General features: G+C 41.0%; 1 protein-coding gene across 1 annotated transcript in view; it reads right to left on the bottom strand.

Annotated features, from left to right (window-relative positions):
• Positions 1 to 27,757, bottom strand: part of LOC134342615 (short transient receptor potential channel 4-associated protein-like) — a 189,637-nt gene that overhangs the window by 48,588 nt on the left and 113,292 nt on the right. Inside the window, exons 6-11 of the mRNA XM_063040948.1 lie at positions 21,660 to 21,788; positions 18,592 to 18,793; positions 17,851 to 18,036; positions 11,426 to 11,568; positions 10,695 to 10,823; positions 8,620 to 8,678 (exon numbers count right to left, since the gene is read on the bottom strand). Coding sequence (XP_062897018.1) covers positions 8,620 to 8,678; positions 10,695 to 10,823; positions 11,426 to 11,568; positions 17,851 to 18,036; positions 18,592 to 18,793; positions 21,660 to 21,788 — 848 coding nt within the window. The remainder of the gene's footprint in view (positions 1 to 8,619; positions 8,679 to 10,694; positions 10,824 to 11,425; positions 11,569 to 17,850; positions 18,037 to 18,591; positions 18,794 to 21,659; positions 21,789 to 27,757) is intronic.

Here is a 27,757-nt window from a genome sequence, read left to right as displayed (position 1 = left end):
AAGGTGCTTGGAAATAGGTACAGAGGAGATGTCAGGGATAAGTTTTATATGCAGAGAATGGTGAGTGCATGGGATGGGCTGCCAGCGACGGTGGTGCAGGCAGATACGATAGGGTCTTCTCAGAAACTCCTAGATAGGTACATGGAGCTTAGAAAAATAGAGGGCTATGGGTAACCCTAGGCAATTTCTAAAGTAAGTACATGATCGGCACAACATTGTGGGCTGAAGGGCCTGTATTGTGCTGTACGTTTTCTATGTTTCTATGAGTAAAAAACATAACGAGCTTTTCTTTCCTTTCCCTGACTGAAGCCTCTCTTTGCTGCAGCCTTGAAGAGCTAAAGCCTCACAATCACCACTCTGCCTCCGTTCTAGTTTGATACCTTCTCTTATTTCCTTCATTATCCAGAGGTTGTTCTCCCCACCCTTACTGTCCTTGCTTTTAACTGGAATGCACTTCTGTTGAGCACCATGAAAAATCATTTTGAAAGCTTTCTACTGTTTCTTATCTATCGCATCATTTGGTCTGTGTTACCAGTCTATGCTCGCCAGCTCCTCCCTCATCGTATTGTAGTCGCTTTTGTTTAGGCATAATACACTGGCTTTAATCAAACTATTGCACACTCGACTGGTATGAAAACCTCAATCATACTGTGATCATTCTTTCCAAGAGGATCCATAACTACAAGACATTAATTTTTCCTGTCTCATTGCACAGGACCAGATCTAAGATAGCATTTTCTCTCGTAGGTTCACTAGCATGCTGTTCAAGAAAACATTCAAGGATGAATTCTACAATGTCCTCCTCAAGACTGCTGCAACCAACTTGCACGTTGTAAGCTGAAGTTTCTTACGACAGCTATCATTCCATTCTTACATGAATCAGGTATTTTTAGGCTTATTGCCTGTGCCACTGTAGTCTTATGATTTGGTGCACTAATGACAACTTCTACCAGTAATTTTATCCCCCTATGCTATTTCTAGATAGACTCAACATTCTGCTGTTTAGATCTTAATATTTCCTCTCACTATCACCCTGATCTCATACTTATGAGTGCTACCTACCCCACCTCCCTTTCCCTTATAGAAACATAGAAAACCTACAGCACAACACAGGCCCTTCAGCCCACAATGTTGTGCCAAACATGTACTTACTTTAGAAATTACCTAGGGAGGGAGAGGACTTCCGGGTCATCAAGGGAATGGCGGCGTAAGGAAAAGGTCTCTCGACAAAAAAGAAGGTAAACTGCCCCAAAATCGAATTTAGACAAATACTTAATATTGCATAACTATATTAATAAAAGGGGCAAGGATGATGTCTAAGAACAAGAATAAAAAGTCCGCTTCGAAGGCTGATAAACATAAAGAGATGCAGCAAGGCGACGGGCCTAGTTCCCCCACGGCAAGCCAGGATGGAGATAATGAGGGGGAATCGGTGACTCTGTCTTTGATTCTCGGAGAGATTCGCGAGTTCCGACAAGATAACAGCAAACAGCTGGAAGATATTAAAGGAGAAATAGTAAAAACTAACTCGCGGATAGATGAAGCCGAAGCGAGGATTGTTGGAATTGAAGAGAAGCTACAAAACGCCGAGGAAGTGATAGCAGAAATGCTGAAGCTACAAGACCAGCTCCAGTGGAAACTAATAGATGAAGGCGGCCGCTCGAGAAGGGAAAATGTGAGGATCTACGGAGTTCTCGAAGGAACCGAAGGTAAACCCGGATTGATGATTCCCTTCGTGGAGAAGCTGCTTAGAGAGAACCTTGATATACCGGCCGCAAAAGACCTACAGATAGAAAGGGCTCACCGCGCGTTGGCACCACAGCCTCCGGCAGGCGCCCAGCCCAGATCGATTCTGATCAGATTTCTCAGTTACAGAACGAAGGAAGAGGTGCTTAAAAGAGCATGGCAAAAGAAAGGTTTCATGTGGAACAACTGCAAAATCAGTTTAGACCACGACTACGCACCGGGGATTCTTGCCAGACGGAAGGAATATACGGAAACACGGAGAGTCCTGAAGGAAAACAACATCAGATTCCAGACCCTGTATCCAGCTCGGCTGAGAGTGTTTTACGACGAAGGGACAAAAACTTACGCTACGGTGGAGGAGGCAACGTTGGACCTGGCGGACCGGGGACTACCTATTAAAGTTATCACCCAACCGGAGTCGCTACTGGAGAGGATTCGGCAGAAGTCGTGGCAGTTCGTGGGGCGAGGACGCTCCACTCGAACCAGAGTGTCAAACTACAAGGAAAAGCTGCAAATATTCAGACGCGTATGTACAGAGAACACAGATTAATTAAGAGAAATAACTGAAAAGAGTAAATCGGACTTAAAAGTAAAATGAAAACTGGTAACTGAAAATAAACTAGGCGGAATAACTTGAATGATAGCGATATGGTCGAGACATAAATAGCAGAAAATTCTCTATGATTATTCAAACTGCTGAGGGCCCTCTAACACAGGGTGAAGATAGAGATTATCCCTCTGAACTGAGGCGGGTCGGTGCTCAGGCCTCACTGTGGGAAGTCAGGAAAAATTTTCAAATGTTATACGTTCAGAAATGTCTAGGGTGTGGTTATATGTCTTGGTTTACTGTTGAGAAGGGATTGCTTACTGTTTGGTTAGAAAAGGAGAGTGTTTTTTTTTCTACTAGAGAAAAATGCAAACTGAATTGGTAAAAATAATTTCCTATAATGTTAATGGGGTTTTGAATCCAATTAAAAGAAATAAGATTATGTCTAAATTGAAAAAAGAGAGGGCACAAATAGCTTTCCTCCAGGAAACACATATGAGCCAATCTGAACATGGAAAATTAAAAAGAATGGGCTTTAAGCATGTATTTTATTCATCATATAAATTGAGTCACAAAAGAGGGGTAGCTACATTAATATCAAGTACTCTTAATTATGAACACATTTCAGAGACTAGAGACAAAGAAGGACGGTTTGTAAAAATCACAGGAAGAATAAAAGGTACAGAAATAACATTGCTGAATGTTTATGCTCCTCCAGGTAGTGAATGGTCATTTTATAGACACATTTTTGACCTAATGGTCAGTTCTCGAGGGGTAGTAATTTGTGGAGGGGATTTTAATATTAGATTAAATCCTATATTAGATTCTTCAAGAATAGTTACTCAGAATAAACCTCTGACTCGGAAAGTGAATTCATTGATGGAGGAGTTGGGAATTATAGATGTCTGGAGGGAATTAAAGATTATACATATTACTCTTTCCCTCATTCAGCCTATTCAAGGATAGACTATTTCTTTATCTTTAATACAGATAGACTCAGGATAAAAAACTGTAATATTGCAACAGTTGATCTGTCGGATCATAGCCCAGTCTCTATGTCTCTAATCCTGGAAAGGAAAATGAGGAAAACACTATGGAGGCTAAACTCACATATACTCAATAACCCAAAAGTAATGGAGAGATTAAGGGGAGAAATCAAAGAATATCTAGACCTTAATGACATGGGAGAAACATCACCAGTGATTTTATGGGATACATTGAAAGCTGTACTGAGAGGGAAAATTATTTCCATTACTACTCACATGAAAAAAATCAATGCACAAAAATTAGCAGACCTTCAAGGAAAATTAAAACAACTTCAAGTTGTAGATAGCAACAAAAGTAATTCAAATCGAAAACAGGAAATTAGGAAATTGCAAAGTGAAATTGATGATATTTATACGTTGGAAACTCAAAGAAATTTTCTTTACCTGAGACAAAAGAATTATGAAGTAGGAGGTAAATCAGCTAGATTATTAGCATATAAATTACGAAAACAACAAGCAGACAATACAATTCATAAAATAAAGAATCCGAAGACAAAGCTTGTGGAGAGTACAATAGGGAAAATTCAAGAGAGTTTTGAAACATATTATTGAGAGCTGTACTCCCAACCCCGGGCCCCCAATGAGCCCTATATAGACAGTGTATTGAATTTTTTAGATCTACCTAAACTTACAGATTTACAAAATGAAAGTTTATTAGAACCAGTAACTGTCAAAGAACTGAACGTGGCCATCTCTAGGTTAAAGGCTGGAAAGTCCCCGGGTTCTGATGGGTTTATCTCAGAGTGGTACAAGTCCCTGAAGACACAGTTAGCCCCATTACTACTTAACACCTTTAATTGGATCTTGCAGAGAGGAGAAACTCCACCTTCCTGGAGAGAAGCGATTATTTCAGTTATTCCTAAAGAGGGTAGAGATAAACTAGAATGTGGCAATTATCGGCCAATTAGTGTTCTTAATTTAGATTACAAACTATTTACATCTATATTAGCGCGCAGATTGGAAAAGCTTTTACCTGGCCTAATCCATTTAGACCAGACTGGATTTATTCAACAAAGACAAACACAGGACAACATAAGGAGAACTCTGCACATATTAGAACAGGTTAATAAGAACGAGACAGAGACAATGGTAGTAGGATTGGACGCTGAGAAAGCTTTTGATTCGGTTAGTTGGGCATTCCTATAGGAATGTGTTAGGAAGATTCGGCTTTCAAGAAAGGTTTATTAAAGTAATTCAGACTCTATATGACAGCCCTACAGCCCGAATTAAGATAAATGGGGACCTCTCTGACTCCTTCATTTTAGAGAGAGGCACTAGACAGGGATGCCCAATTTCTCCTCTCCTCTTTGCGCTATATATTGAACCACTTGCCCAACTAATAAGACAGAGCGAAATCGTAAAAGGTATCAAGGTGGCAGGGATTGAACAGAAAGTGGCGTTATTCGCAGATGATGTTTTGGTCTATCTGAGTGAACCAGAAAAATCATTTATAGGATTGTTTACACTGTTGGATGACTTTGGGAAAATATCAGGTTATAAAATAAATGTAAAGAAAACACAGGTTATGTCCCTAAATTATACACCATCCAAAAAATTGCAGGATACATACGATCTTAAGTGGGAAGCTAAATCATTAAAATATTTAGGAATAACCCTGCCGAAGGATCTTTCAACACTATCACAGGTAAATTATGGGCCATTAATCTCAGAGATAAAAGCAGATATGCATAGATGGAATCTTATCCCCTTTTTAAGTTTAAATTCAAGGATAAATACTCTAAAAATGAATATTCTTCCTCGGTTATTATATCTTTTCCGTACTTTACCAGTGGAGGTGGATGATAATCAATTCAGGGAATGGGACAAATGGATTTCCCGCTTCATTTGGCAAGGAAGGAAACCTAGAATTCGATATAACACCTTACAGTTAGGGAAGGAAGGAGGAGGTATGGTTCTTCCTAGCCTGAGAAATTATTTTTATGCCTCACAGATAACCCCTCTGTTATATTGGTGTAATAGGGAATATAAGGCTAGATGGAAGGAAATAGAATTTGGATTAGTTGACAGTTTTCCTCTTCAGGCCTCAATAGCTGACAAAGGATTGATGGCCCAGTTGGAAAAATTTAATAATGCTTGGATAAATCTTACATTAAAAGTATGGCAGAAGGTGGTTAATTCATGTGGAATTAATAACATGTTAAAACTCTTTAGATGGTGTGCATATGATACCGAATTCCTTCCCAAAAGGGGAGATAAAAGATTTGAGCTATGGATAAAGAAAGGTCTTACAACCTACCTCTCATTTATAGATAAAAGAGTATTACAAAGTTTCCAAATCCTGCAGGACAAACATGGCCTAGAACATAATGACTTTTTTTAGGTACCTTCAAATACGAAACTAAGTTAACCAGAGTTGTAGATATACAGACCTATCAACAGTAGAATTAGAATTTTTCAAGATTCTGAATTCGGCTTGCAGTTCAATACCTAGTAAATCAGTTTCTCGCCTATATAATGCACTCTCCCATGCTAAAAATGTAAATACACTGTATATTAAAGAGAAGTGGGAGAAAGAAGCGGGGTTGGTACTTTCAGAGGCGGCTTGGGGGAAAATCTGCAGCTTTCAATGGTCCTCGACTAATTCTTTGACTTGGAGAGAACATTGTTGGAAAAACATTATAAGATACTTCAAGACCCCATATCAGGAAAAATATAAAGATACAAATGTGATGTGTTGGAGAAGGTGCGGCTCCAAGGAGGCAAATCATTTTCATATTTTCTGGGATTGCCCTAAATTAAGTCTATTTTGGGAAGGTATTCATAGAACATTAGTTAAGGTACTTAGGTCCCAGATACCTCTGAACTTTGAGACGCTCTATTTGGGGCATGTATTGTTCCTTGAACAGAAGGAAGATATAAAGTTGCTGCAGGCCCTCTTAGCGGCAAGTAAGAAATCAATCACTAGAAAATGGCTAAATCCAATACCACCTACATTAGAAGATTGGTACGAAATTATCTTGGAAATATTTAAAATGGAAAAGTTGACTTACTCCCTGAGAACTCAAAAAGAAACATTTTATCAAATCTGGAATAAATGGATTGAATATATAACCCCAATGCGAGCAGACTTTAGATGACTCTCCTAATGATTTATATTGCTCTTCTCATCAACACAGTAATATTGCTAACGTAAGCACCCCTAGTCTAAATGTTTGTTTTTTTTTGGAAAATAGAGAATTAACACAAGTAAAGGGAAAGATTTGGGAAAGGGATAAAAAAAAATGAAAAAATTAAGTAAATAAGTACATAGGGATTGGATAATTATGTCTGCGGGCAGGAACAAGCACGAACAAATTGGGATATAAACACCTACAATGGTTGGTATATAGGCTTGTATGCAACATTTTGGACCAGTGGAAATGGTCCAGAAGGGTTGTATGGAAACTATTATTACCATTTTTCTTAACAACTAATTTCATTACTTAGCCTAATAGGTTAGAATTACCACAGTACATAATTATCTATTTAAATAACAAGCAACATACATCAAAGTTGCTGGTGAACGCAGCAGGCCAAGCAGCATCTATAGGAAGAGGCGCAGTCGACGTTTCAGGCCGAGACCCTTCGTCAGGACTAACTGAAGGAAGAGTGAGTAAGGGATTTGAAAGCTGGAGGGGGAGGGGGAGATGCAAGATGATAGGAGAAGACAGGAGGGGGAGGGATAGAGCCGAGAGCTGGACAGGTGATAGGCAAAAGGGGATACGAGAGGATCATGGGACAGGAGGTCCGGGAAGAAAGACAAGGGGGGGGGGGTGACCCAGAGGATCTATTTTTTTATCTATTTAAATGTTTATTTTCCTTTTATATCATCTCAATGTGTACTTAAGAATGCATAAATAATTGTAGTTTTATACATATAAAAAAAAGGAAAAGGTTATATGTGTGAAAAAAGTACATGATAATTGTGAATTCCTTATCCAAATAAAAATAAAATTAAAAAAAAAAGAAATTACCTAGGGTTACCCATAGCCCTCTATTTTACTAAGCTCCATGTACCTATCCAGGAGTCTCTTAAAAGACCCTATCATATCTGCCTCCACCACAGTTGCTGGCAGCCCATTCCACGCACTTATCACCCTCTGTGGAAAAAACTTACCTGATATCTCCTCTGTCCCTGCTTCCAAGCACCTTAAAACTGTGCCCTCTCATGATAGCCATTTCAGCCCTGGGGAAAAGGTCTCTGACTATCTCTCATCATCTTATACACCTCTAATCCTCCGCCACTCCAAGGAGAAAAGGCTGAGTTTACTCAGCCTATTCTTATAAGGTATGCTCCCTAATCCAGGCAACATCCTTGTAAATCTCTGCACCCCTTCTATAGTTTCCACATCCTTCCTGTAGTGAGGTGACCAGAATTGAGCACAGTACTCCAAGTGGGGCCCGACCAGGGTCCTACATAGCTGTAACATTACCTCTCGGTTCTCAAATTCAATCCCACAGTTGATGAAGACCAATGTACCGTATGCCTTCTTAACCACACAGTTAATCTGCGCAGCAGCTTTGAGCGTCCAATGGACTCGGACCCCAAGATCCCCCTGATCCTCCACACTGCCAAGAGTCTTACCATTAATACTATATTCTGCCATCATATTTGAACTACCTCAATGAACCAATTACCTGGGGTGAACTCCATCTGCCACTTTTCAGCCCAGTTTTGCATCCTATCAATGTCCTGCTGTAACGTCTGACAGCTCTTCACACTATCCACAACATCCCCAACCTTTGTGTCATCAGCAAATTTACTAACCCATCCCTCCACTTCCTCATCCAAGTCATTTATAAAAATCACAAAGAGAAGGGGGTCCCAGAACAGATTCCTGAAGGACACCACTGGTCACCAACCTCCATGCAGAATATGACCCGTCTACATCCACTCTTTGCCTTCTTATCCTTCCATATTACCTGATACCTTGAATGTTTAAACCAAAATCATCCCCATCCAGAAACAACATTTCTGTAATGGCCAGTAAATCATAGCCTTTCGTACCGATTTGTGCCACAGTTCACTGAGCTTGTTTCGAATATTTCAGACATTCAGATAAAGCACCCATACACTAATTGTCCTTTTAGAATCTAGTAACCTTTGTGTCCTTTGCATTTGACTTTTCTGTACTCCACAACTTACTTCTCTTTTCTAGCTTTTGCTTCGATCTCTGCATTGCTTTCTTGTCTTTCTGCATGGATTCCCAGCCCGCTGCCAAGAGAATTCTCCAGATAATCACAAGGGCCACCATACTGTAACTATTTTCTAATACTCACTCATGATGATCACTGAAACTCTGCAGCAACCTTAGGAATTGGATTTTCAGGGAAATTTCCTGTGAAAGAAGGCAAATATAAGAACACAGAAAACAGAAGCACAAGGAGGCTAGCTGAACTTTCATAAGATTACGAACAACTGTCTACCTTAGTGCCATTACCACATTCCTCAATTTTCTTATTATCCAGATATCAATGAAAACTTCTAAGGTAGAAAATCAAGGTTCACCACTAGGTGAATTTTGCCTCATCTCATTCCTAGATAACCCATCTCTTTGTATCATTATTCAGTTTTTCCAAAATTACTGCTGCATTTTATCCATTGTAAGCTTTGAAGATACAACAAGATTAAATGCTGGAATCATGGTTCAGATTACCGATTATTAACATAAAGACAAGAACATAATTTTGTAACTTTGTCGTCAAGATGAAATGGGCAGGGAGTCAGTTGCAGGTAGTTGGTTAATTGTCAACTCTAAACCAGTGTTGATGTAAGTGGCTGCCAACAGGCACATGAAAGAACAGGGTATAAAGATGTGGGGGAGTGGGAATGAAGAGATTATTCTGGAGACTCAGGTTAAGCATGGGCTGAATGGTCTATGTTGTAAAGAAATATGAAAACATGATATGTGTATCAATGAGTATAGGCGGGGTGCCTTTTTCCTAGTGGAATGAAGGCTGAGAAATAGGTCAGCAAAAATATGGAAGGGTTACAGAGTTAATGGAAAAGAGCTTAACAAGAGCCAACCGTAATAATATAGCCACAAGAAGTCAGCAAAGTGGCAGGAATGTGAAGCTTTCTGAGGGTGGTTGAAATTAATTGTGAAGAAACATTTAAGAAACTGCACAAGTAACTGTGGAGAAGGAAACAGAGGATCACACAGATAACTTTAGATGAGTAAAGACGGGAGCAAATTCAAGTGGTGCACGAATGCTATAACGGAATGGTTGAACAAGTGGTCCAGTTCTACACTGGATAACATTTAACAAAAAATTTTTAACTAGACCATCAAGAAAATTGCATATTATATCAGAAAAAAATAAAATGGCAAATCAACTCTTTAAGACCATAAAACACAGGAACAGAATTAGGCCATTCAACTCATTGAGTCTTCTCTGCCACTCCATCATGCTTGATTTATTATCCCATTCTCCTACCTCCTTCCCACAATCTTTGATGCCCTAACTGATCAAGAACCTATCAACCTCCACTTTAAATATACTCAATGATTTGGCCTAATCACAGCTGTCTACGGCAATGAATTCAACAGATTCACCACCCTCTGGCTAAAGGAATTCCTCATCTCTGTTCTAAACCGATGCTTCTCTATTTTAAGGCTGTGCCCTCTCATCCTCTCCATATCCACCATTCTCATGAACCTCCCCAACGCCAGGACATCTTTTCATAGATAAGGGGTCAAAAACTGCTCACGATACCAATCCTTAAAGCTTTTGCATTGCATCCTTGCTTTTATATTCTGGACCTTTCAAAATGAATACTAATGTTGCATTTGCCTTCCTTAAGTTACCCTGCAAGTGAATCCTGCACGACTCCGAAGTCCAGTTGCACTTCTGATTTTTTTTTTTACTTTGTCTCCATTTAGAAAATAGTCTACACCTTTATTTCTTCAATCGAAGTGCACGACCATACACTTTTCCACGCTATATTACATCTGCCACTTCTTTCTAATCTATCTAAATTCTTCTGCAGACATCCTGCTTCCTCAACACTACCTGCCCCTCTAACTATCTTCATAGCCATAAAGCCATCAATTCCACCATCCAAATTGCTGACACACAATGTGGGAAAAAAACTGGCCCCAACACCAACCCTTGCAGAACAACACTGGTCAGTGACAGCCAACCTTTATTCTCACTCTTTGCCTCCTGCCTGTCAGCTAGTCTTCTATACATGCTAACATCTTTCCTGTAATACCATGGGGTCTTATCTTGTTTAGTAGCGTCAAGTGCGGCACTTTGTCAAAGGCCTTCTGAAAATCCAAGTAAACAACATCCACTGACTCTCCTTTGTCTACCCTGCCTGTTATTTCCTCAATTCCTGCAAGCATACTCACTGGGCTGCAGTCACAGGTTTGGTTTTGCCCGTGCAGGACGTGATTAGTAGAATGTTTCCTCCATATTAGTTTATCAAACAGATTATTAAGTCCAGGAATAAGTCGAAATTCTGCCAACATTTTGTGAACCTGAAAGAAACAGAGAAATTATACTTCAGCTGATTTTCAAAATCAGTCAGCATGTCTATATTATCCAAAGCTTTCAGTTCCTGCTTTTTATTAAATAATTTGTACCCCAAATACTAAAGCAAGCCACCTCAGCTGGAATTTTATCAAGTGAACCCAAGGGTGAAGAGAGGTTAAAAATTGCCCAAGCATCATCAACTAATAAATAAACAAACAAACAAACAAACAAGAGCTTCCACCTGACTTGCATTCAGTTATGGATGCTAAAATGCGTGAATTGATCCATTACTGTGAAAACCGTACTGATTTTACTGAAGATCAGGAAAACACTCATCATCTGACTTCATTATCTTCTTGTGGAGTGGGCTTGGTTGTACTTCTGGGTCTGGATTTGTGAGTATAAATTATGAGACGACAGGAGTTTTGTAGAATTAAAGAAACCTGCAGGATTACTTACTTTCTTATCACAGAAGTATATTCAGCCCTTCAGATTTCTGCAGAACAATGTTAATGGCCTTTTTCCTTACCCTAACCTCAGATGACTGCAATTCCAACCCAATTTCTTTCAAAAATGACTGATTATTAATTCTGCTTCTCTCACTCACCTGGTTTCGCTGCCTTCCCATCAGCAGTACACATAACACATACAACACTTCCACTTTGTACATGATCTCATGCATGATCTTCATGGACTGAGGAAGCCGGCTCCTGAGCTGGCTGGCAGCCAACACACTCTCATCTGCAGACTCTGAATGTGAAGAATAACGTTTAAATAAGGTTTCACAGTGTACAATCAGCAAATTGTTTTTGCAGTTGTGAAATATATTGCTGAAGGTTTAAGATCCCTGTATATCAGATTTGCAATTACAATGAGGGGAACAAGGATGCCCAATAAACATGCCTTCAACACTTCCTATCCCAAATTCTGATACAATGCTCAAAGTTAAGAATCTACCTTTTTTTTTCCAAATCTAAAAATGTTTCTTTAAAACAAGTCTGGCTTAACCATTTCTCATACAATTTGATTAATTCTTCTGTTCCTTTCAACCTTACTGGTGTGTGCCCTTAATCCTTCCCGAAGGTTATGAACAAATACTGTAGAAATGCACATCACCAATCTCATTTGATCAATGAAATAGGAAACTTGTACATTTCCCATCCCCCGCTTCCACTTTAGATTGTTGTATTATATTTGCTGCCACCCAACCTGTGGGAATAGTTCTAGAATTATAGGAATGACAAACCAGTCATCTCTCCTTAGCTGAGATCTTGGGATATCATAAGAACATAAGACATAGGAGAATTAGGCCATTTGGCCCATCGAATCTGCCCTGTCATTTAATCATGGCTGATCCTTTTTCCCCTCCTCAACCCCTCCTCCAGGCCTTCTCCCCATAATCTTTGATGCTGTGTTCAATCAAGAACCTATCAAGCTCTGCCTTAAATACACCCAACAACCTGGTCTCCACAGCTGCCTGTGGTAATAAATTCCACAAATTCACCACCCTCTGGGCTAAAGAAATGACTCCGCATCTGTTTTAAATGGACGCCCCTCTATCATGAGACTGTGCCCTCTTGTCCTAGTCTCCCCCACTAACATCCTTTCCACATCTACTCTGTCTAGGCCTTTCAACATTCGAAAGGTTTCAATGAGATCCCCCTTCATCCTTCCAAATTCAAGTACAGACCCAGAGTTATCAAATGTTCCTTGTATGATAACCCTTTCATTCCTGGAATCATCCTTGTGGACCTCCTCTGAACCCTCTCCAATGTCAGCACATCTTTTCTTAGATGAGGAGCCCAAAACTGTTCAGAATACTCAAGGTTAGGCCTCACCAGTGCCTTAAAAAGCCTCAGCATCACATGTAGCTCTTGTATTCCAGATCTCTTGAAATTAATACTAACATTGTATTTGTATTTCTCATCTCCGACTCTACCTGCAAGTTCACATTTATAGGGTGTTCTGTACAAGGAATCCCAAGTCCCTTTGTATCTTAGATTTTTGGATTTTCTCTCCATTTGAAAAACTGTCTGCACATTTATTTCTACTGCCAAAGTATATGATCATGCATTTTTTAACATATTTCTTTGCCACTCTCTTGCTCATTCTCCTAATCTAAGTCCTTCTGCAGCCTACCTGTTTCCTCAACACTACCTGCCCCTCCACCAGTCTTCGTTGCCAAGTTTGCTGATGATACAAAACCACCGATTGATACACAGCATAAAAAGAAGTGGCCCCAACACTGACCCCTGCAGAACGCCACTAGTCACTGGCAGCCAACCAGAAAAAGAATCCTTTTATTCCCACTCACTGCCTCCTACCAATCAGCCGATACCCTAACCATGCCAGTAACTTTCCTGTTATACCATGGGCTCTTAACTTGGTAAGCACCTCATGTGTGGCACATTGTCAAAGGCCTTCTCAAAGTCCAAATATACAACATCCACTGCATCCCCTTTATCCATCTTGAGGACATGTAATGTCCTCAAAGAATTCCAATAGGTTTGTCAGGCAGGATTTTCCCTGAAGGAAACCATGCCAACTTTGTACCATCTTGTCCTGTGTCACCAAGTACTCCATCAACTCGTCCTTACAAATTGACTCCAATATTTTCCCAACCAGTCAGGTCAGGCTAACTGGTCTACTATTTTATGTTTCCTGTGTTCCTCCTTTCTTAAACAGTGGAGTGATATTTGCAATTTTTCATTTCTCTGGTATCATGCCAGAATCCAATGATTTTTAAAAGATCATTACAAATGGCTCCACAATCTCCACCGCTACCTCTTTCAGAACCCTAGGGTACAGTTCATCTGGTTCAGGTGACTCATGTACCCTTAGAGGTCTTTCAGCTTTTTGAGCACCTTCTCCCCTGTAATAGTAACTGCACTCACTTCTCGTTCCTCATGCCCTTCAACATCTGGCACACTACTAGTGTCTTCCACAGTGAAGACTGATTCAAAATACTCATTTCGTTTATCTGCTATCTCCTTGTCCCTTATTATTATTTCTCCAGCCCCATTTTCTAGTGGTCCTATATCTACTGTTATCTCTCATTTTTTCTGTTACATACTTGAAAAAGCTTTAACTATCCATTTTGATATTGTTCTGTTATACTATTAGCTTTCCATTCATGAATTTCTCTCATTTTTTATTTCAAATTATTTTTTCATTAAGCTCTCATTTCCCTTTTGATCTAATGTATTATAATTCCTAGAAGCATTTTGTTTCCCTCATGGAGGCAGATAATTTCTTTATGATTTCTCCCAATGTACTATGCTTTGCTAATCTAATTATATTAAAAAAAAAATCAGTGGAAGTTTTTATAGTTTAAGTATATAGAACATTAGAGCATAGAACAGGTTGTTTCACCTATTGTCTTGGCCAACCATAATACCAATCTAAACTAATCCCATCTGCCTGCAAATGGGCTGTATCTACCTATTATCTGCCTGTCACATGCTTGCCTAAATGCCTCTTAAACATTCCTATCACATATTCGCTTCTACCATCTCTCAAAGCTGTTCTTGGCACAAAAAAACCCACCTTCGCACATCTTTAAATCTTTCACAATCTCACTTTAAAGCTACGCTATCTAACATGACATTTTCACTCTGGGGAAAAAGATTGATCTCACCTATGCCTTTACAGCATAGAAATTATACCCTCGGACCAAGCTGCCTACTTAAACTGGGGTCACTTGCATTTGGTCCATATCCCTCTAAAACCTTTGTATCTATATATCTTTGGGAGTTGTCTATCCCAGCATGTGAAGACAGACTCCGGTGGATTGAGTGGACGAGACCAATGGAAGGTCCAACGGTCAAGAAGGAGGTCTCTGCAAGCATCGTGGAACGTGTAGAGCAGGACAAGACACAGAAGACATCCTGGTCATCCACTGCGCCTAGTCCCATCTCCAGCTGTCTCGACTCTGTCTTGCCACTGGATCCAGATGGGAATTGGGAAGAGAGTGAGGCTGACGCTGCGCAACTCTCCCTCACTTAAATCCAAATCATGCGCTAGTCTCGACACCATCATAATGGTGTCGAGGTCCTCATCGACATCGACGATGGACGAGAACATCTATATATCTGCTCAAATATATTTTTACCACACCCACATCTGCCACTTCCACTGCAGCTCATTCCATATACACCACCATGTGGAAAACCTGCCCATCACATCTCCTTTAAATATTTCCCCTTTCACTTTAGACTGACAGACTCCAAAAACACTTCCATCAGGTCATCACAAAGCCTGTGACACTCCATAGAGAAAACAACCTCTCCTTATCCCAATACTTTAATCCAGGCAAAATCTGGTTAATCTCTTTTGCCCTTCTCTAAAGTATCCACATCCATCCTATACAAATGATTCAGATGATGGAACAGATGGCTTTGTTGCCACGTTTGAAGACGATATGAAAATTGGTGGAGGGGCAGGTAGTGTTGAGGAAACAGGCAGGATGCACAAGGACTTAGACAGATTAGGAGAATGGGTAAGGAAGTGGCAAATGAAACACACTGTTGGAAAATACATAGCCACGGACTTTGGTAGTAGAAATAAATGTGCGGACTATTTTCTAAATGGGGAGAAAATCCAGGAATCTGAGATGCAGAGGGACTTGGGAGTCCTTGTGCAGAACACTTTGAAGGTGGTGAGGAAAACAAATGCCATGTTAGCATTCAATTTAAGAGGTCTAGAATACCAGAGCAAAGATGTGATGCTGAGGCTTTATAAGGCACTGGTGAGACCTCTCCTGGAGTACTGTGAACAGTTTTGGGTCCCTCATCTTAGAAAAGATGTGCTGGCATTGGACAGGGTCCAGAGGAGATTCACAAGGATGATTTCCAGAATGAAAGGGTTATCATACAAGGAATATTTGATGACTCTGGGTCTATACCCGCTGGACTTAAGAAGGATGAAGGGGATCTCATTGAAACCTTTCAAATGTTGAAAGGCCTAGACAGAGTAGATGTGGAAAGGATGTTTCCATGGTGGGAGAGTCTAGGACAAGAGTGCCCTGCCTCAGGATAGAGGGATACCCTTTCAATACAGAGATGCGAAGAAATTTCTTTAGCCAAAGGGTGGTGAATCTGTGGAATTTGTTGCCATATGCAGCTGTGGAGGGCCAGGTCACTGGATGTATTTAAGGCAGAAATTGATAGGTTCTTGATTGGACATGGCATTAAAGGTCACGGGGACAAGGCCAGGAACTGAGGTTGAGGAAAAGGATCAGCCAAGATTGAATGGTGGAGCAGACTCAATGGGCCGGATGGCCTAATTGTGATACTACAGTTGAAGTCAGAAGTTTACATACACTTAGGTTGAAGTTATTAAAACTCATTGTTTAACCACTCTACAGATTTCATATTAGTAAACTATAGTTTTGGCAAGACGTTGAGGACATCTACTTTGTGCATGACACGAGTAATTTTTCCAACAATTGTTTACAGACAGATTATTTCACTTTTAATTGACTATATCACAATTCCAGTGGGTCAGAAGATTACAAACAAAATCAAAAGAAATCAGCCAAGACCTCAGAAAAAAAAAAAATTGTGGACCTCCACAAGTCTGGTTCATCCTTGGGAGCAATTTCCAAACGCCTGAAGGTACCACGTTCATCTGTATAAACAACACTACGCAAGTATAAACGCCATGGGACCACGCAGCGGTCATACCATTTAGGAATGAGGTGCATTCTGAATCCTAGAAATGAACGTACTTTGGTGCAAAAAGTGCAAATCAATCCCAGAACAACAGCAAAGGACCTTGTGAAGATGCTGGAGGAAATAGGTAGGCAAGTATCTATATCCAGAGTAAAACGAGTCCTAAATTGGCATAACCTGAAAGGCTGCTCAGCAAGGAAGAAGCTACTGCTCCAAAACTGCCATTAAAAAAGCCAGACTACAGTTTGCAAGTGCACATGGGGACAAAGATCTTACTTTTTGGAGAAATGTCCTCTAATCTGAAGAAACAAAAATTGAACTGTTTGGCCATAATTACCACTGTTATGTTTGGAGGAAAAAGGGTGAGGCTTGCAAGCCGAAGAACACTATCCCGACCGTGAAGCATGGGGGTGGCAGCATCATGTTGTGGGGGTGCTTTGCTGCAGGAGGGACTGGTGTACTTCACAAAATAGATGGCATCATAAGGAAGGAAAATTATGTGGATATATTGAAACAACATCTCAAGACATCAACCAGGAAGTTAAAGCTCGGTCGCAAATGGGTCTTCCAAATGGACAATGACCCCAAGCATACCTCCAAAGTTGTGGCAAAATTGCTTAAGGACAACAAGGTCAAGGTATTGGAGTGGCCATCACAAAGCCCTGACCTCAATCCGATAGAAAATTTGTGGGCAGAACTGAAAAAGTGTGTGCGAGCAAGGAGGCCTACAAACCTGACTCAGTTACACCAGTTCTGTCTGGAGGAATGGAACAAAATTCCAGCAACTTATTGTGAGAAACTTGTGGAAGGCTACCTAAAACGTTTGACCCAAGTTAAACAATTTAAAGGCAATGCTACCAAATACTAACAAAGTGTATGTAAACTTCTAACCCACTGGGAATGTGATGAAAGAAATAAAAGCCGAAATAAATCATTCTCTTTACTATTATTCTGACATTTCACATTCTTAAAGTAAAGTAATGATCCTAACTGACCAGACAGGGAATATTTTCTAGGATTAAATGTCAGGAATTGTGAAAGAATGTGTTTAAATGTATTTGGCTAAAGTGCTTGTAAACTTCTGACTTCAACTGTATGTCTTATGGTCTTATACTGTGGTGAACAGAACTACACACAATCTAGCAAGAATACAAAAAACAAGAAAGGTGGCCAAAAAATTGTAGGAGCTAGCAAGTGCAAGTGGGTACTAGAGAAATAGAACCAAAGGATATACTGAAGTAAAGTGATGAAGGGGTATCTTAGGCAGCTTTTATAGAGATTCAACATCAGATTGATCAATAGCCTGTTAAAGCGCTGTACATTCTGAGTTACTATTAGAAACTGGGTGCATCAGACATACCTGTGCTACTGCTTTGGTCAGCTTCTTCAGTTGCCATGTGCATTAAGGCATCAAAAACCAATGCGTTGTCGAGCCATGTATACCATTCTTCTAGCTCCTGCAAGTTTGAGCCAGCTGTCTCAGAGACCTTGCGCGTGGCCAGTTTACACAAACGTTCAATGAATCCAGGAATATTTAAAAGGGTAACTAAATTGGGATTAAGAGAAGTTAAATTTGAATACTCAAACTATTACAGAATAGACTTCATGTGCAAGAATAATGTAAGCAGTGATGAAAGAGAAGCCAACCAACTGTGCTCAGAATACAGTTCTGATAAAAATCATGTCCTGAAGGGATTTGAGCCAAAACATCAGCAATCTATTTTCTCCAACAGATGCTGCATGATCTGCCGAATTCCTCCAATACATTATTTATTGTTCAGATTCCAGCATCTGCAGTCTCCTGTGCCTCCTCTGATAAAACTCAAGATCATTTCCAATCAACATTTTTTAAAAAAAGTTAAGTTTGAATACAAATTTTGCATGAATATAATAAAATTCTGGCTTCTTGCTTAAAATTGAACACACTGATTTCTCTCATGGGAGAACAGAACTGGTAGATGAGCCATGAGGTAAAGGAAGAAAGTCAATTTCACTCACAAAAAAAAAGGAAAAATAACTGAGATTGCATTACAATACTAAAATGGTAGCCAGTATCTAGCTGACAGTGTAAATCAAGCTCCAAATATGGATCACACCCTACCTTGGTTGTTTTCTGCTCGTGAAGGTCCTACAGCTTTCTTCTGTTGTGCATTTTTGGCAAGCAGTGTGTGTTTGTCATCATTTCCTGTGTCCAGTTCTGAGATTGTCACCGAAAGAATCCGACAGAAATTAGCAAGTTGTTGCTGGTCAAAACTAGCGACCAGGTTTGTAAGGTTTGGAATATCCTGTAACTGGATCATCTCCTTGAAATAAATAATGTCAATGTAAAGTGAGAACTATATAGAACTATTTTCATAGGTGTTTGAGATAAAAAAAATATTAAAAAGGTACTAGAAATTAATCTAAAATATCAAGCTAGTTATTACCTGCATTTACACTTTTCATCCCAATAAATGGGACCAACCAACATAAACGAACAATGGCTTACATGAGACTGATGCAGTCAGCCTTCAGTCTGCACATCAACGTGAAAAGTTAGACTCTAGACTCGATGAGTCTAGAAGTTGAGCAGGAACTCAAAGGAAGTTAAGGTATGCTCTTCTTCCCCCCCTCCCCCACACAGAAGACAAAAAGCCTTCTTGAAATAGTGGAGCACTGTAGGGCAGGAATAAATGAGGTAAAAGAAATCAGCATTGCACAAAATTATTAATGAAATTATTGGGACAAAAAAGTTCTCCAGACCCAATGACCTGCATCCTTCACTCCAACAAAAACAGCCCCAGCCTTTCTAGTCTCCCATTATAACTCAAGTCTTCAGTCTGGCAACATCCTCTTGAAATTTTTCTGCACTTCTCTACATCCTTCTTACAGTAAGGTGACCAGACTTATCTCAATATTCCGGATGTGGTTTCACTAGCAACATATACAGTTGTAATTTGACATCCTACCTATTGTACTCATGAATGCAAGTCCGATGAGTGCAAGTGCTCTCATCAAAGGTCCAACCAGAAAAATATCAATTTTTTTCCACTTCTTGTATCATCATTAATATCCTCACTTTTTCAGACACTGATGTACATGGGGAAATTTACACTAGACAAACAACCAACCAACTCCGACCAGCCTGCACTTGGAATGTGAGAGGAAGCTAACTGTGGCCATGGAAAACACATGCAATCATGAAAAGAAGAAAACATACCATAAGAAATTGGAAAGGAATAAGATCACTTGCTTCATCGAGGCTGCTCTGGCATTCCATCATCTATGTTTTCAAACTTCTGGACGGTCCTGAGTGCCTCTGGTTCCAGTTTCTGGACCTTGTCAGTCAGGAGCACTTCCTGCAGATGTAGTCATCAGGAAGACCGTTAGGTATCCTGAAATCCCACATCTCACAGAAGGAGCATTCTACTGCCTGAACTAACACCCTTATCAAGCTTAAGTACTTGGCTCTGCCTGTTCTCACCAAAACTTCACTGCTCACACAAAGGCCACTCCACTTAAAACTTGCTTCTTTTAATAGGCCCTTGCTAAGTTACTATAAACCCAAACAAACTCCTGATCTGCTGACATCCCGCCAGGCTTCACTCACTCTTTAAAAGTGGCACACAAGGAACTGTCTCCAACTCAGTCCGTGGTCTCCCTGAATCTCAGACAAGTCCTGGCAGGCTAACTCTCTCAGACAGCCCTCAAAGACGAAAGGGAAATCAGTGGATGTTGTGTACTTGGAGACCTTCAACAAGGTGCCACATGTGAGGCTGCTTAACAAGCTACAAGCCCAAGGTATTACAGGAAAGATACCAATATGGATAAAGCAGTGGCTGATTGGCAGGAGGCAAAGAGTGGGAATAAAGGGAGCCTTTTCTGGCTGGCTGCCGGTGATGTGCTGTTCCACAGGGGTCTGTGTCTTCTTACGTAATGTCTCAATGACTTGGATGGTGGAATTCACGGCTTTGTTGCAAAGTTTGCAGATGATACATGGATTGGTGGAGGGACAGGTAGTTTTGAGGAAGTAGAGAGGCTACAGAAGGACTTAGATTAGTAGAATGGGCAAAGAAATGGCAGATGAACTATAGTGTCAAAGTATATGGTCATGCACTTTGGTAGAAAAAATAAAATGTAAGACTATTTTGTACATGGAGAGAAAATTCAAAAATCTGAAGCACAAAGGGACTTGGGAGTCCTTGTGCAGGATTCCGTAAAGTGTAATTTGTAGGTTGACTGGGTGGTGAGGAAGGCAAATATGATATTAGTATTCATTTCCAAAAGATTAGAATATAACAGCAAGGATGCAGTGTTAAGACTTTATAAAGCACTGGTGAGGCCTCACTTGGCATATTGTGAGCAGGTTTGGGCCCCTTCCCTTAGAAAGGCTGTGCTGACGTTAGAGAAGGTCCAAAGGAGGTTTACGAAAATGATTCCAGGATTGAACGGCTTGTCATATGTAAAACGTTTGGATGGATCTGGGCCTGTATTCACTGGGATTCAGAAGAATGAGGGTGACCTAATTAAAACCTATTGAATGTTGAAAGGCCTTGAGAGAACAGATGTTGTGAGGATGTTTCATATGTGAGGGAGTCTAGGACCAAAGGACACAGCCTGAAAATAGAGGGGCGTCCTTTTAGAATATAGGTGAGGAATTTCTTCAGCCAGAGAGTGGTGAATTTGTGGAATTCTTTGCCACAGGTGGCTGTGGAGGCCAAGTCTTTAAGTATATTTAAGGCAGAGGTTTCTTTATGTATATTTAAGGCAGAGGTTGACAGATTCTTCATTGGTCAGGGCATGAAGGGATATGGGGGTGGGGGGAGGCAGTAATTGGGGCTGATCCATTTATGATGAAATGGCAGAACAGACTTGATGGGCCAAGCGACCTAATTATGCTCCTATCTCTTGTGATCTAAGTCAGGATTGATCAGGTCGCCAGAGCCGTGAGACGACAGTGCTAACCACTTGGAAGAACGTTGTCCTTTTGAATTGAAGAAAACATCCTGGGATTGAAAATTGAATTTGAGTGCTGAGAACAAAGTTCCAGACACAGCAAACTTTGAAATTGTGGTGCCAAAGTGAGATCATGTTTCCAGACTCACCTCTGAAAGTGGTTGAAAAGGAGCATAAGGAAAACAATGTTCTCCTAACACACAGACACAACATTCTAAAGCAAAATACACAGACCTTTTTAACTCCAAGGATATCTTCTATTAGCGTAGCCGTTTGCAAAAATGTCTTCTTATTTGTCATGAGCGTGAAGAGAAACAGCACAAACTCATTCCGTTCTGAGAGACGTTTAGTCACTCCATCAGTCTGAAAATAAGAGAGGATGCTGCTTTATCAGCCTTGAACACTGCCCTGCAACGTCACATTTTCCAGAATAAATATTGACAATGGCTGAATCCCTCATGTCTATGTTATTTGGAGTTACCAAACCATCTTGGGTTCTTTTCAAACTCTAATTTCTTCACTTCTCCCCAAATCTGTTTCACATTACATCAGATATCTAGTATCCTAGTAACCCACTTTAATCTCAAATATTTGGTAAGAAACTTCGGCACTACCTTGCACGGTGGAATATGTGCTACAAGGAACAAATACCTAACTTATTTACACTTCAATGTTTTCACTGCACTTCACTAAAGTGCCATGCAAATACACATACTTATCACTTCAAGTTAATGCTCCTTAAAAGCCAGATCAGGACTTGTTTTTGCTCTTCTCCCCACTAAAAAGTATAATAGCTTCAACAAACATGCTTCCCAATTTGAGCTTAGTGATGGCGTTTCTACTTCTGAATCAGGGAATGGTTTAAGTTCTAGAGCGCCACGCAGAAATTCCCATCTGGCTGACTGTGTTGTGTTGAAGGGATACTGCAATGACCAGAGCTGTCAGTTTTCAGATGCAAGACTACATTGGAGCCCCATTTGTATCTTCAGATATTATTATTAGTTATCAACAGACGGCTTGATTATTGCACAAACTGGCAACTGCACTTTAAGATTTCACACATCCAACAGAACACTGGTAGTTCAAAAGGCAAAAAAAAATTGACTAAATCATTACTAGTAACACCTTTTCTGAAGTAAATTGAGTGAATTATCACCGCAAAGAATGAAAAGATGAGTGAAGGTGAAGTGAACTCGAGGGATGACAATGCTGGTACGTAGCAGAATTGACGCAGATGGAGTGAGCCATTTGGAGAGGAGAAGCCTTTCATTCCGTTCCGAATAGTTTACAAGGTGCAGGATAGATATGTCCCCCATAAGAAGTTGTTCTCAAGTAGCAGGGGTAGGCAATCATGGCTGACAAGCGAAGTTAAGGACTGCATAAAAGCCAAGGAAAGGGCAGATAAAGTAACAAAAGTGTGTGGAATGTTGGATGATTGGGAAGTTTTTAAAATCCAACAAAAGGCAACTAAAAAAGCTGCGAGGGGAAAAGATGAAATAATAGGGCAAACTAGCTGATAATATAAAACAGGATACTAAATTTTTATTCAGTTATATAGAATAAAAGGGAGGTGAGAGCACTGGAAAATGATGCTGGTGAGGTAGTAATGGGGGACAAGAAATAATATATGAACTTAGTAAGTCTTTACTGTGGCAGACACGAGTCTTTTCAGTTATATGAAGAGTAAAAGGGAGGTGAGAGTTCATATTGGACCACTGGAAAATGATACTGGTGAGATAGTAATAGGGGACAAAGAAAGAGCAGATGAACTTAATGGGTACTTTGCATCAGTCTTCACTGCGGAAGACACTGGCGCATGCCAGATGTCTGTGATTGTTGCAGCAGGAGTGAGTGCCATTGCTATTGCAAAGGAAAAAATGCTAGGCAAACTCAAAGGTTTCAAGGTGGATAAGTCACCTGGACCAAATGGACTACATCCCATAGTCCTGAAAGAGGTTGTTGAACAGACAATGGATGCATTGGTCATGATCTTTCAAGAATCACTTGATTCTGGCATGGTCCCAGAGGACTGGAAGATTGCAAATGTCACTCCACTCTTTTAGAAGGGAGGAAGGCAAAATAATGGAAATTATAGGCCAGTTAGCCTAAGCTCAGTGGTTGGGAAAGTTTTGGAGTCTATTATTAAGGATGAGGTTTCAGGGTACTTGGAGACTAATGATAAAATAAGTCAAATTAGCATGGTTTCTGCAAAGGGAAATCTTGCCTGACAAATCTGTTTTTCGATGAATTCTTCAAGGAATAAAGCAGGGTGGACAGCAGATGTCATTTACTTCGATTTTCAGAAGGCATTTGAGAAGGTGCCTCACATGAGGCTGCTTAACAAGATAAAATCCTATGGTGTTACAGGAAATTATACTGTCATAGATAGAGGAATAGCTGATAATCAGCAGGCAGCGAGTGGGAATAAAAGGAACATTTTCTGGTTGGCTGCCAGTGACTAGTGGTGGTCCTCAGGTATTGGGACCACTACTTTTCATATTGTTTGTCAATGACTTAGATGGTGGAATTGATGGCTCTGTGACATAGCTTGCAGATGATATGAAGATAAGCAGAGGTGTAGGTAGTGCTGAGGAAGCAATGTGATTGTAGCAGGACTTAGACAAATTCGAAGAATGGGGGAAAAGAAGTGGCACTTGGAATACAGTGTTTGGGAAATGAATGATAATGCATTTTGGTAAAAGGGACAACAGTGCAGACTGTTATCTAAATGGGGAGAAAATTCAAACAACAGAAGTGCAGAGGGTCTTAAGGAATCCCTCTTAAACTCCAAGAAGTTTAATTTACAGGTTGAGTCCGTGGTAAAGAAGCCAAGTACAATGCAGGCATTTATTTCAAGGGGAACAGAATATAAAAACAAAGAGATAATACTGAAACTAGTCAGGCCACACTTGGGATATTGTCAACAGTTTTGGGCTCCTTATCTTAGAAAGGATCTGTTGTCATTGGAGAGAGTCCAGGGGAGGTTCACGAGGATGATTCTGAAATGAAGGGAGTCAACATATGAGGAGCGTCTGGCAGTTTTGGGCCTGTACTCATTGGAATTTAGAAGAACGTGTAGGGATCTCATTGAAACCTACCGAATGTTGAAAGGACTAGATAGGGTGGATGTGGAAAGGATATTTCCTATGGTGGGGATATCTAGAACGAGAGGGTACAGTCTCAAAATTGAGGGCGACCTTTTAGAACAGGAGTAAGGAAGAATATTTTTAACCAAAGTGTGGGGAATCTGTGGAATGCTCTGCCACAGACTGCCGTGGAGGCCAATCCGTGGGTATTTTTAAAGACGTTCATAGATTACTGGTTGGTTGGAGCATCAAAGGATATGGTGAGAGGGCAGGTGTATGGGTTGAATGGGATCTGGGATCAGCCATGATGGACTCAATGGCCTGAATGTGCAAATTCTGCTCCTATGTCTTATGGTTAAGTCAAGGTAGAGGAGTTCCAGTGCTCATACAACTGGCCTGGGTGTGAGGTTGGATCCCATTTTGTGACGGAGGGGTTTGGGGTTGATATCTTGTTAGCTTTTGTACTGTGTGAGGGGGGTTTGGAGGGTCGACGTACGAATAGTTTTTGTGCGGTGGAGGGGGTTTGGGGGTTGAAATTCAGTTAGTTTTTGTACGGTGTGAGTGAGGTTTGGGGGTCATTTATGATTAGTTTTTGTTCGGTGTGAGAAGGGATTTGGGGGTTGATGTATGGTTAGTTTTTGTGCGGTGTGAAGAGGGATTTGGGGGTTGATATACAGTTAGTTTTTGTGTGGTGTGACAGGGGGTTGGGTTGATGTACGATTAGCCTTTGTGCAGTGTGATGGACGGTTTGGGGGTCGATGTACGGTTAGTTTCTGTGCAGTGTGATGGACGTTTTGGGGGTCGATGTACGGTTAGTTTCTGTGCAGTGTGACGGAGGGTTTGGGGGTCGATGTACGGTTAGTTTTTGTGCAGTGTGACGGAGGGTTTGGGGGTCGATGTACGGTTAGTTTCTGTGCAGTGTGACGGAGGGTTTGGGGGTCGATGTACGGTTAGTTTCTGTGCAGTGTGACGGAGGGTTTGGGGGTCGACGTACGGTTAGTTTCTGTGCAGTGTGACGGAGGGTTTGGGCGTCAATGTACGGTTAGTTTCTGTGCAGTGTGACGGAGGGTTTGGGGGTCATTTACGACTAGTTTTTGTGCGGTGTGACAGAGGGTTTGGGGATCGATGTATGGTTAGCTTTTGTGCCGTGTGATGGGGTTTGGGGGTCGATGTACGTTAGTTTTTGTTAGGTGTGAGGGGGGGGTTTGGGGGTCGATGCTCAATTAGTTTTTGTGCGGTGTGAGGAGGGGTTGGGGGTCATGTACAGTAGTTTCTGTGCGCTGTGTTGGGAGGTTTGGGGGTCATTTACGATTAGTTTTTGTGTGGTGTGCGGGGGGTTTGGGTGTTCTGTTACCAAGTGCTGTCAGTGGGAAATGAGAGGAAGTCTTAAAGAGAGAATATAGGTAATAAGGTAGAAAGCTGAAAAGAAGGACTCCAGGTTCATCATATCCGGCTCATGCCTGTGCCACGAGGCAGTGAGATTTAGATTAGGATGTCTTTGCAGGTGAATTTTTGCAATGTTTCAGATTTCTGGATCATTGGGATATCTTCCGGAGTAGGTATGACCTGTACAAAAAGAATGAGTACACCTGAACCCAATAATGTTGTGGGCAGGTTTTTTTTAAAGAGCTATTGGGGAGGCTTACATTAATCTGGCAGCGTGATTGGAACTAGAGTGAGAGCGGAGGATAGGGCAGTTGGTTGACAAGATGCAGTGTGTAGTGAGACTGTGAGGAAGGTCACAGAGGATAGTGCAAAATTGCAGTCAGTGGGAGGAGTTGAAGCATAATTGGGTTAAAATCAAAATGGGTGATGAATACAAGACTGAAGATGTTACATTTGAATGCTCACAGTATACAAAATACGGTTGATGACCTTGTGGTACAGTTGGAGATTGCCAGTCATTTTGAGGCTTCAGCTGTCCAAAGCTTCAGTCAGAGAAGTAAAACAAGGCTGTAGGTAGAGTTTTTTCTCCCCTCACCCACAGTTTATTGTTCTTCCTTCTTTATAGTTACTCAGTTAGGAATCGTAGAGATGCCAGGCAGAATAGCTGAATGCTCCTCTTGCAGGATGTGGGAAGGCAGGGAGACCTCCAGTGTCCCTGTTGACTACAACTGCAAGAAGTGCATCCAACTTCAGCTTCTAACAATCGGCGTTGCAGCTGGAAATGGATGAACTCTGGATCATTCGGGAGCCTGAAGGGTTGATAGATGGGGCATATAGAGGTAAATACAGCCAAGTTGCAGGACAAAGGGAACTGGGTGACAGTCAGGAAGGGAAAAGGGGTTAAAGAGCCAGTGCAGAGGAGCCCTATGGCCATCCCCCTCAATGACAGGAGTATCACTGTTGAGGGGGAGGGGGTGGTGACCTAGCAGAAGAAAGTCACAACGGTGAAGTCTCTGGCACTGAGACTCAGAAGGGAAGGGTGTGGGAAGAAGAGGTGAGCTGTGGTGATAGGGAATCTGTTTGTTAGAGGAGCAGAAAGGAAACAGTAGGGATATTTAAATCATCCTTAGCGACAGGTGTGGTGCCAGAGGATTGAAGGTTAGCAAATGTTGTTCCACTGTTTAAGAAAGGCAGTAAAAATAACCCACAAAATTGTAGTTCAGTGAATCTGACCTCAGTAGTGGGGAAGTTATTGGAAGGCATTCTAAGGAATGAAGTATATAAACATTTGGATAGACAGGTACTGTTTAATGATAGTCAGCATGGCTATACGTGTGGTAGTTCGTGTCTAACCAAACTTAGAGGTTTTTGAGACAGTTACCAGGAAAACTGATGAAGGCTTGGCAGTTGATGTTGTCCACATGGACTTTTGTAAAGCTTTTGTTGTGGGAGGTTGGTCAAGAAGGTTCAGTCGCTCGGCATACAAGATGAGGCAGGAAACTGACACTGGCTTTGTGAGAGAAGCCAGAGTGGTAGCAGATGGCTGTCTTTCTGTCTGAGACCTGTGTCTGGTGAAGCGCCACAGAGATCAGTGCTGTGTCCATTGTTTGTCATCTATATCAGTGATCTGGATGATAGCGTGGTTAACTGGATCAGCAAATTTGCCGATGACACCAAGATTAGGGGTGTAGTGGACAGTAAGGAAAACTATCATGGCTTGCAGCTGGATCTGGACCAGCTGCAAACATGGGTGAAAAAATGTCGGATGGAATTTAATGCAGCCAAGTGTGAGGTCTTGCACTTTGACAGGACCAACCAGATTAGGACCTTACACAGTGAATGGTAGGGCACTGAGGAGTG

This window comes from Mobula hypostoma, chromosome 2 (genome assembly GCF_963921235.1).
Source record: "Mobula hypostoma chromosome 2, sMobHyp1.1, whole genome shotgun sequence".
NCBI lineage: Eukaryota > Metazoa > Chordata > Chondrichthyes > Myliobatiformes > Myliobatidae > Mobula > Mobula hypostoma.
This window is presented reverse-complemented; position numbering and strand designations above follow the sequence as displayed.